Genomic DNA, 11246 nt, shown 5'->3' on the forward strand with positions numbered 1-11246 from the left:
TATGGGGACACCTGCATGGGTATCTATGGGGACACCTGCATGGGTATCTATGGGGACACCTGCATGGGTATCTATGGGGACACCTGCATGGGTATTTATGGGCCTGGCAGGACAACAAGCTGATCCTCAGGGTCACATTTCTTTGTTCCTTTTAACCTTCTCTTCTTTTATATATCATCTCCTCATTCCTTTTAAGCCCACTGTCAGGGAGTGTAATCATGGCACTTGGTTTTCCCCCAGAGTCACGTGGAGGATAGAAAACAAAGAGCCAAGAGAATGGACTAGTGATTTGTTGCATGGAATGCTACAGAGAAAAGCAAATGCCCCAGTGTCCTGTAAACATGGGCTCTGTGGACCCTACCGCTGTCCTCTGTGGCCCTCAAGCTGCAGCCTCCTACATCCACACCAAGGCCTGGGCTAAAGGCCAAAGGACAGCAAAGTGCAAAGCCTCATAGGCAAAAGAGTACTGAACGATGGGGGCTGCTGCAAGGCTACGGGCAGGGCCTTTACCACACAGCACAATGCACATGCCATGCCCCTTCTGACCTCTCTGGAGGCCCAGCCCAGTCCCTATAGGGCGGGGTCCACAGGACACAGCTGGTCACAGAGCTCAGGGTGACCGAGGCAAGCTAGAGCTGGCCCATATGGAAGGGGTAGCCTGGTAGCTATCTATGCTTACTCAGCCACAATCCAGGTTTCAGATGCACTGACACAAATCCATATGGGCTTCTAACAGATTCACTGGGCAGGGGAGGCAGGGGAGCCATGAGGCTGAGAGGCTTAGGTGGGGAGAGTGGAAAGCAAGCTGGGAAGACAGTAAGGAAGCTGGGGGCCAGTGGCACTCTCAAGGATGGCCCAGCCCCAGGGCACGGATGATATACTACAGCCAGGCCCATGAGCCTGTCTCCCACCAGCCCAGGAGTGCAGGCCCTAGACACCCAAGAAAGTTCAGGCAGAGTAGGGAGTGACGTGGCTCTGCAACCTACATTTGCAACCACTCCCCCGGGGTAGGCACAAGTCAGGAGGAAAGCTGAATGCCCTCAGTCTCCCTGGCCTTTCAAACTGGGACTAGAAAAGAAATGAACAGTGGCTTGGCTCTTACTACAGGGTGGAAATAACACTGCAAAGAGAAGCCATGGTCCTGCCTGGGAGCCAGCATCATGGGTAATTTGAAGTTTCTTCACAATACTTTCCTGCATTATCCCTTTGTAAAAAGTATAAGCAATACTTCTGTAATTAGCTGAGAATGATAAAATAAGCCTATCTTTTTAGTCTGAGTCTGTTTAAAAAATCTTAATGCGACTGTTTCATGTTTTAGCTGGCTATCCTTTTCCCAACTCTAACCCTTATGAATGTGAAAGTATGTCTTGTGTTTTGCAGCTTCAACAAGTAATTAAAAGGAAGTATAGAAAGTCCCCAACATACACACATCAGACTTGTGAACTTTTGTAGATGCAAAAAAATCACGGAAGTAGCTCATGCGTCAGCTGGACAATGTCCCACTGGTGCTGCTGTGCGCTCACTGTGCAGTGCTCACTCATGCTCAATAAGAGCCCAGGATGTCTGGACGCAAGAGGAAAAGCAGTGGTGACGTGGAAAGGACTTACTTGCTTTGTTGGCCTTATGAATGAATCTGATTTACAAACCTTTTCTAGAAACAGAACTCATTTGTAAGTCAGGAACTTACTGAATGGGCTCTCTAGTCACAAGGCAGGGAGAAAATGCTTCCACCCACCATGGTACCAGCTCGGCCAGTTCTTCCCATCAGTCAGGTGAATGGCAACTCCTGTTGTCAAATATCTTGATGAAAGAAAGGAAGGCTGACTCATCAATCCAGTAATCCTATCCTAAGAAAGGAAGTGAGCGCCTCTAGCAGACCTGAGTACAATCAATGGTCTTCTCTGCAGACATATCCGAAATTAATTTCCTAAACCCAGAATGGTCTATTTGCAATCCACTCTACTTAGGTGGGAAGACTGACATACAAAATTCATCTCTTCTATACTTGGGTGGGGCTGGGGAGATGGCTCAGTAGAATAAGTGCTTCCCTGGCAAGTGCAAGGACTTGAGTTCAATCCCTGGTTCCACAAAAAAAACCAAACCAAAACAAAACTATTTCTTCTACACTTGGAGAACCTGAGGTGGCACTGCAATCACTTCTGACACTTTTCCTGATTTTCCAGTCCCCAGAGGACAGTTCTTTTGGGCCCTCTGGCATGGAGTACAAAGCTAGAGGTCTGCTCTCAGCTCATCTGTCCTGAACTCTGAGATCCTTTTAGACCATGAGCAGCTTAAGAGCATGCCTCCAGAAGGGAGTATGAGAAAGAAGATTCAATGTAAAGTCCCTACCATCTGACAGGAACCTTAACAGGCAGTTCGCCAGGAAGTAAACCTCATGTTTTTGCCTGAACGCTCTCGTTCTGCAGTGGTGCAGAAATAAACTCACGTAGAGCTAGAAGTGGCCAGGGGATGGGTGGGCTCTCTTCACTCAGAAGGACACGTGCACACAGGAGAGCAGCTGGAGTGACCTGGGATGGGGGCAAAAACAGCCAGGCGGCATCTGACTTTGCTGCTGGGACAAGGATGTAAGCAGAGCAACTTCTGCTCTGGGTTCAACATTGTAACTTCCTGCAAGACCTGCTTCCATCAGCAACTCAGACCACCCAAGGCAGCACATTTAGCTGGGGACAGTTGTAGCGCTGTCCAGCTGTCCTAACGCTGGGCAGTCTTTTTGTTGCTCTGATTTGGGGGTCCCTCTCAGCAAGGCACTAGCAGACCCAGAGGTGACACAGTCTTCTGACCTTATCTATCATTGCCTTTCATGTGAAGAGTAAAACTGGAGGGTGGGCTGGGTTTTGTTTGCTTGTTTGTTTTTTGACACAAGGTTTTGCTATGTAATTCAGGCTTGCACTCACTTCGAAGCCCAGGCTGGCTGGAAACCCTGATCTTTCTATCTCAGCCTCCAAAGTGCCAGGATCACAGGCATGAGCCACCATGCCCAGCTCAAGACAAGGGTCTTAGAAACTTACTTTTTTTTAAGCTTTTAAATTTTTTAAAATCTATTTTTTATAAACTGAGAGGAGCCATAGGAAACACTTTTTGGATTGTAAGAATTGAGTACCTGTAGGAAAGAAAGACTTGGGGAAGTCTACAATAGTAGTGTGGTAGGAACAATTCATAGACTAACTAAAGTCACTAATTCAAGGGAGAGGAGAGCAGGCCCATGGGTCAGAGCTTGGCCCTGGTCCCTGCATCCAGAAGCCTCTGAAGTCTGAAGCAGTTTAGGACTCATGAGAAGTAGCTGGTGTCGTTTCTCTGTGTGGCAGTATCCTATCTGCAAAATAGGGCTAATCATACTCACTTTCTTGCCACTGTGGGAAAGATAAACAATGACCCAGAAGCCTCAGACTGAAGAGAATAACTGGGTTCTTCTCATGAAACATGTTTCTGTAGGTGAGACCATCCACCCCATGCAGTGACGTCACAACGATGGCACTGATCTGGGAGGTGGGTACTTCCTGCTTTACTTCTCCATAATCCCTCACTCACCATCACTGGGAAAAGGGCTCACAGAGCCCATGCAAGAAGATCAGTCCACACAGTACACCCTGCCCCAGTATGCCGAGCACACTAAGCTCTACCCCTCAGAGGGGCCACCCTCTTCCGGCTCCATGCTGGGGCTGCCTCCCCTTCCTCTCATATGACCCTTGCTCACCCTTCTTTAAGCAGCTTTTCCCTCTAGGAAACCAAATACAGTCAGTTTCCATTCTCCACAGGCATCAGGAGGATGCTGGCCTGCAAGAATCCTGAGCTACAAGCCTTCCAGTGTTACCCAGCGCGTGTTACAACAGGGATATATGTAGCTTCCTTTAGTCACTGTGGTCATCTCAGGGTGAGCCTGGCCCCAGAGAAGGCACTGCAGATGCTGTGAGACCCAACACTCCAGCCATGGCCCTCCTATGCCCGCTCAGCTGCCACACAAGCATGGGCCTTGGTTCCCTACTCTGGGTGGAATCTAAGGACAAGTCCAGTCCTGAATCCTCCAGCTCAGCATAAGCTGGAGCAAGCCACTCTGGCCTGTGAAAGACAGGAACTTACATGCAGCCTGAGCAGGACTTGTCTGCAGTTCTGATGGTGATGCAGGGTGGGTGCCTCACCTGTCCCCCTTGTGTTCCTGGCATAGCTGGGCTCCTGTCGCCAGGTGGCAGGCCCGCCCTACTCTGTAGGAGGAGAGGATGGGGAGCAGAGTTCCACTCACATGGGGCATGGAACATGACGAGGACAGAGGAGTGCTCCTTCACAAACTGGTCAAAGTCTTCATCGGTCAGGTGATAAACGGAGCCGCCCTCATCTGCCCAAGGAGTCTCAGGGACCTGGGGCTGTGGTGGCTGTGGACTGGAAGAGCAAAAACAGGCAGAGCTCAGAGCAAGCCTGGGCCTGAGCAGCCCATACAGATCCAGCCCCCTAGCCACAAAGCCCCTGTGGCTGGTGTGTCCTCTTGGGGTGTGCCTTTTGCACACCAAGAGAATGAATGTTATGGCCCTGCCCACCTCCACCTTCCCCTCAAAGTCCCGTAGAGGTACTTGGCTGATACCTGGCTTTCAGCTACTACTCTCTGGGCAGCTCAGGAAATCTCACCTCACCCTGGGAACCGTGGGCTTATTAGCTTTCTCAAGCTACTGCAAACGTGTAGCAAACTGGCAAGAATAAACTGCCGCAGTGCAGAGTGACCTTTGCAGATGCTCACTATTGTGTGCAGTGCTATCTGTAGACACGGAGGGGCTGGAGAGGGACACAGGAATGGATGGGCAGGTGCTGAGGGCAAGGAGGAAAGAGCAGCCAGGTGTCTGAGAATGCCCAGATGTGGGCAGGGAAGGAGAAGCTGCTGCGTAGGGGTGCAGGGATATTCACTGACTGGCTGGAGGGGAACACAAGCATTTCCTAACCCTGACAGTGTCTCCACTGGCTCACGGATCCTTCTACAGGCCAAGAAAAACTTATCTGGTTTTCCCAGAGCCCAAATCAATGCCGCCACTCATTAGCTGCAAAGCCTGATCTCTCGGAGCCTGTTTCCACAGCACAGAACTGCACATTGCACACCATGTCCCGACCACTGTGAGGCCAGAGGACTGCAAGTGTGCTCTTTGCTCAGGACAAGACAGCTGGTGACACAGATGCCTGCTGCTTCACTTCAAGTGCCTCTGTCAAGCAGCCTAACTGCAGCCTTGAAAATAGCTTTTAGAGTGACAAATGTGAAAAGCCAACATTGCTTCCTGCCTGTGAGAACCTACAGTAGGACACACCTAAGGTTTCAGGCTACGGAGCCAAGAGAATTTACTACAGAGGGCGCAGGGCTTATGGTGGAATCTACCAAGCTCCCTCACAACTCCCCACTTCAAAGATGTCACCTTCAGAAGTTCACACTGGCACTTCTGACTGAGCCCCTCTCATGGCCCTGGCCTCCCCACCTGCAGAAATGGAAAGTGGAAAACGGGGCAAGGCATTTTGGCTCATGATTATCCAGTGTCAGATGGGGCTTTGGGTAAGTCACCTGTTAAGACTATGGAATCTAGTTTCTTATGTTTGGGTTCAAACCACCAGCCCTTCACAAAACCAGCACTTCCACTAAGGAATTTACCTTCAAAATTTACCTACATGCATATGAAGGTAAGTGTATTCAAAGCCATTTGCTGCAGGTTACTGGCCACAGTAGACTGCTGACAGCACAGCATGCAGTGAAGAGAACAGCACTGCAGGCAAACAAGGAACCTCTCTGCCTGCCGATGCTGACTGCCTAACATGGACAGAGCAGGCTATCATTTGCCAACTTTTGCATTAAAAAAAGACTCCAAGAACACAGAAGAAATAAGTTGCTGGGCAAGGTGGTATACATCTGTAATCTCAGCTACTTGGGAGGCTGAGACAAGAAGACTGTAAATTCTGAGGCCAGCCTGAGCAATGCTGTGTGACTCTCAAAAATAAAATGTGAAAAAGGGCTGGGGATGTAGCTCAGGGCTGGAGCACTTGCTGCTTGTGGAAGGGCATGCGTGGGACAGGCAGAACAGAAGGCAAGGAGATGGAAGCAGACCTTTTCAATGCATAGTTTTTAAGTATCTTTATTTTAAAAAATTATGTAGAGGTAATCTATTAGGCAATCAAAATGAACTTTAAAAAATCCAGCAAGAGAATAAACGCAGGATGGGAACCCTATGGCTTGGGAGAAGCACAGCATATGAATGAGCCTAAGAAGCATCTCATTAAACACGGAGAAGAGTATGTGCTAGAATCACTAGAATAACAGCAGCACAGGAGTGAAAACAAAAAGTATGACTCTTCTGGAACACACAGAACAGGAAGGACAACACAGAGAAGACATCAGCGTAATTTCAAGAGCTAGAAAGTGAATGTAGGAAAACAGAAGGCAGAAACTGGGGTGCTGGGAGGAAAGCGCAGCACGGGGCTTGAAAACCACATTGATGTATGTGCTTGGGTCCCGTCCATGGAAGCAGCGCAGACCCTCAGGCCCTGGGTGTGCCCCACTGCCCCCAGCAAGCAAGTGGGAGCTCACTTTCTGGGCAGGACCACCGCAAACAGTGTAGGAGAAGTAATAGAGAGGCAGTCTGAGCCCAAGCCCTGGAGTCAAGCCTGCCCCGGGGGTGAGCTCCGGGCACAGTGTGGTTCTCTGGTCTCCTTACCACTTGTGCACAGCCCACAGCAAACACCCAGTAAATGCCCACTGAGGGACCAAAGGAGAGGGAAGTGATGACAGGAACTGGAGGTGTTTAATTTGGAATAGGGAGAACATATGAGAACAGTTTATCTCCAAACCATTCAGACTGTTTTGGAAAGAGATACTATGATTTCTTTGGGCCCAAAAGAGGCTGAAAAACCAAGTGAGGATTTCCAGAGAAAGAATGAGGGCTCAGGGTGAGTGTGATTACTATGACTGCAGGGAAGGAGGGAGACAGTAGAGCTGGGAGGGCAGATAGGGTGAGTCCTACTCTGCTCATTGCCCTAGGCAAACTTAAAAGTCTGCCACACAGGGCATCAGCGGTCCTTTCTTAGTCCACCTACAGGCAATGGACATGCAACCACTTGTCAATTTGTGAGGTACCACCCAGATGCGCCCCCCCCCCGTATTATGCATATCCTAGGTCTTAAGAATCATTCCCACAGGGGGCCAGGGAGATGGCTCAGTGGAATAAGCGCTTTCCTGGCAAGCGCAAGGACCTGAGTTCAATCCCTGGTTCCACAAAAAAAAAAAAAAAAGAATCATTCCCACAAGCCTGGGTGGCTTTGAAATGAGGCAAGGGGGACCATTCAGGTGCAAACATTTGGAGACAGCTGCTCTCCCAGGCTCTCTCAGTAAGTGCATGTGCCAAAGATGGGGAGATGTGGGCATTACAAGGCAAAAACCCTCTGTGTCCATCCATTTACTCATAGACAGAACAGTGCAACGAGGCCAACATGACTGCTGATCCACACCCCTTTACCTGCCTCCTGCCTGCGCCAACTCCCAGTGTCAGATCTGCCAGGGACTTGGGGTGGGGCTGGGAAGAGATAGGTCACGAAGGGCACTGGGGGTACAACCACCACACAAGTGTGTCTACTCCACAGCCTTCAGACACTACTGGTTCTCTGGCCAGCCTCATGGGTGCGACCCACCAGTCACTGGGTGGAGAGGAGGATCAAGCTTTTCTTCCCTGAGCATTGGTAGATTATCAGCCAGGCCCTCCATATCTGCCTGCACATAGGCCCTGAGCAGCAAGGGGCCAAAAGAGATGCCCAGGGAAGCCGGAAAGATGAGTCCAAAGTGGAGTGCATGGAGACTGGTGAAGATTTAAAACATGGAACTGGGAAAACTACACACAGACCTGGACATACACAGGAGAAAATCTGGAAGACGTTGACCAAAACATCACATGTTATCTTGGGCTGATGGGGTAGGGAGGACTTTTCATTTCCTTATTATTTTAAAGTTTCTCTCTAATAAATATATCTCCCTAGAGTATCTTAAAATCAGAAAAGATTTATTTATTTTTTGGCGGAACTGGGGATTGAACTCAGATCCTTGCATTTGCCAGTCAAGCGCTTATCCTACTGAGCCATCTCCCCGGCCCAATCAGAAAAGATTTTATAAAATTAAGCCAGCAAGCAGCACAGAGAGATCTCTAGCTCTAGACGTCTTTCAGGAGGTGGCCTCTCTGCTCTGCCTGAGGGTATATGTGGGAGTTACCTGTAGCCTGCCCTCAGGGGAGCCAACCCACCTGTGCACCCAACAGAGTGCTTACAGGGGCCGGGCAGGGGCTGCAAGGACCAACACCCTCTTGCTTCCTAGCAGCTCCCATCTCCCCTCTCACCCTCAGACTGCAGATGCATCTGATGCTGCAGACAGATGGGGGCTGGGGGTGGGAGAGGCTGGGAGGACGGGTGGCAGCTCCAGCCGGGAGATAATGACCTGTCTCTGAAGCTCTGCTGATGTGCTCTCCTTGTCTAGGCCTAGTAGGCAATTCTGAACACTTTAAAAAAAACCCACAAAAAACCATACCTTATCCTTCTAAAAAGATGAGGGTGTTTTGAAACCAGAAAAGGTTAGAGAAAGGGGAGGGAAGCAGACAGACTTTATGCTCTGGTGACAAATGAGATTGCTATTTGTTGAAACCTTTCTCAAAGCAGAGTGAGGTCTGTCGGCCAGGAGGGGCAGACATGCTTATTATCAAATGAAAGAGGGAAATCAGAAAGCAAGCCTAGGTTAAGACAATGAATACATGATAATGGGGAGCGGCCCTTCCAGACAGGGGCTGGAAATGAGGTAGGATGGGGAGAGGTGTGAGAATGCTTCTGAGAAATAAAAGATGCTGTGCAAACACGGCTGTGCAGGTGTCGCATCTCCAAGCCCCCGGGAGCGGGAGAACAGACTGAGGTTTTCAGCCTTTGGAAACCCAACGGTTTGTTTTGCTGTAGGGATATATATTCCTATTTACCATTCTGAAAATATGCATTTGGAATCTCCACATCTTTGGAGAACTAGGTTACTATTTAAGCCTGGGGTTTGCACACAGGGTTACCTAAGGGAAAGACATCAGTAAATATCTGCAAGCTGGCAGTGGGGAGGGGAGGGACTGCTCGCAGAACTGAGCTGGACTGCAGGGAGGGGCTGGAGAGGGGGACCAGTGTCCCCATTGCTACCATCAGCTCTGTAGCCTCGGCATGTTGCTCTACTCCTGTTCCTCAGTTACCTCAATGGTAAATGAGGGTAAGGATAATTTAACTTTCCTGACTGCACGCTCTGAGTACTAAATGAAGATCCTATAGAATGCTTAGACCAGTGTCAGCCACTAAGGAGAATCTCCAACAGCAGCTGCCATTATTCCTAGGCCTAGCACAGTCAGCCATGAAGCTCTAGGAGTGAGCGAAGGAGGGAAGGAGCAGGACGAGCACTTGGCCTGGGCCTCCCAGGATCTGTAGGACACCAGCCCATGAGTCCAGTGAAGGTGCCGGGAAGATTGATGCAAAGGAACAGGCAGAGGGGTGACTGGGCAGGACCCAGCAGCAGGCCTTGGGGGTGACTGGGCAGGACCCAGCAGCAGGCCTTGAACAGTGGTGCTGCAGGCAAGGAAGGGGCTGGGCCAGTGAGTGGTGGGATCTGACGCGTCATAGCAGGGATGGAAGGCAGTCTTGAAGCAGGGTCTATGGGCCCAGGGTGAAAGGTGGAGTGCTACACAAGGCAAAGGCACCAGAGCATTTCTGAGTAGCTCCACAACACCTAATACAGTGGTGTGTTTGAAATGAGTATTCAAGTGACAATTCTATTTTCACAGACCGACAGTGAAAGGCTCCTCAAAGTCGATCTCCTGAGAAATGCCTCTACCCATCAGATCAAGAGTGGGGAAAATTTCAATTTGAAATGTGGAAAGATTTCAGGAAACCCTTGACTATTCCAAGACAGTCCTCAAACTTAGGTCTGGCCCCTTCCAATTCCTGGCCATACAGAGGAGAGGAAAGGGAGAGGGGCTTTAGCCAGGCCCCATAGTCATAGGCCGAAGGCACACCAAGTCCTCAGGATTACCATGACCAAAAGCACAGGGACTCCATGCCGACCTAGACCCCAGGTCAGCAGTGCAACAAGTCTCCTCCCTTCCTCATTCTCCTCCCCAATCCCACTGGAGCCCTGTAGCTGAGGGGGGTCACACCTGGGCCCAAAGCTACCCCTCCCCGGGTACCCCTCCCCACCCCCACAGCACAAACACCTGACTTACCTCTTCAGCCACTCCACGATGTCCTCGGCTGTGGACCCATAGTTATCATACTGGAACAGAAAGCGCCCTTTCCTGTGAAATGTGGACAGACAATCTGGCTCAGCCAGGGGCACAAACAGCAGCAGGGTACGTGAGCTCCAAAGGGCAGCAGGGGACTTACTCAAAATAGCAGATGGTGGGGTAGCCACGCACATTGTACTCCTCCTTGATGTTTTCAAATTCAGAAGGGTAGATGTTCATCCCAGCCAGCACCTGGGAAGAGACAGGACACTGGTCCACCCCTTCACGCCCATCTTATCTACACACAGCCAGGCCAGATGTCCCACCAGAAAAGCACACATGGGACAAAGCCTCAGAGACAGATGTGCAACCGGGGCTGGGTCAGCCAGTGGGAACAAGGACCAAGTGCTCTAGGTCAGACTTCCAGGCCTATGCACTGCACCTGCATGCTCCCCACAGAAAAGACATCTGCAGTAGAAGTAACACTCAAAGGCTGAGGAGCTACCGAGTGTAAGAACTCACATGGGGCCATGGTCACCGGAGTACATGGTGTTCTTCTCTGCCCACATCAGTTCAGGCTGTGCCCTTCAAAGTTATGGAAACAAACAGAAAGATTCCCCAAGCAGAGGTGATTTGGGGATGCTCCTGAGCCTCTGCAGAGGTCCTTAGGCCTGTCATCAGTCTGTCCACCCAGGATTCATGGACAACATTTTCAGACCTCACAGCTCAGATGTGGCCAGACACTGCAGTCCTCAGGGCAGTACAGGAGAAACTGTGGAGGCTGCCTGTCTGCCTCCCCTCCCCAAGGACCTCCCCACGCCTCCCCCAGTGCTCTCTTCCTATCTGTGACTGGCGCTCTGCCTGAACAAGTTCCAGTTCTAGGGCTCCACATGGCCCACAGCTCTGAGCTAGAAAGAATTTCAGACTCAGGAAATAACCTCAGCTCACTGGGAAGCTGAGGCTGAGGATCACAAGTTCCTCAGCCTG

The 11246-nt window shown here is 50.4% G+C and overlaps 1 protein-coding gene across 1 annotated transcript in view; it reads right to left on the reverse strand.

Moving 5' to 3' along the window:
* Pdia5 (protein disulfide isomerase family A member 5) overlaps positions 1 to 11246 on the reverse strand; it is a 92777-nt gene that overhangs the window by 25489 nt on the left and 56042 nt on the right. The window contains exons 9-11 of the mRNA XM_004642184.1: positions 10420 to 10511; positions 10260 to 10331; positions 4259 to 4395 (exon numbers count right to left, since the gene is read on the reverse strand). Coding sequence (XP_004642241.1) covers positions 4259 to 4395; positions 10260 to 10331; positions 10420 to 10511 — 301 coding nt within the window. The remainder of the gene's footprint in view (positions 1 to 4258; positions 4396 to 10259; positions 10332 to 10419; positions 10512 to 11246) is intronic.

Source organism: Octodon degus, unplaced genomic scaffold (assembly GCF_000260255.1).
Source record: "Octodon degus isolate 3935 unplaced genomic scaffold, OctDeg1.0 scaffold00147, whole genome shotgun sequence".
Classification (NCBI taxonomy): domain Eukaryota; kingdom Metazoa; phylum Chordata; class Mammalia; order Rodentia; family Octodontidae; genus Octodon; species Octodon degus.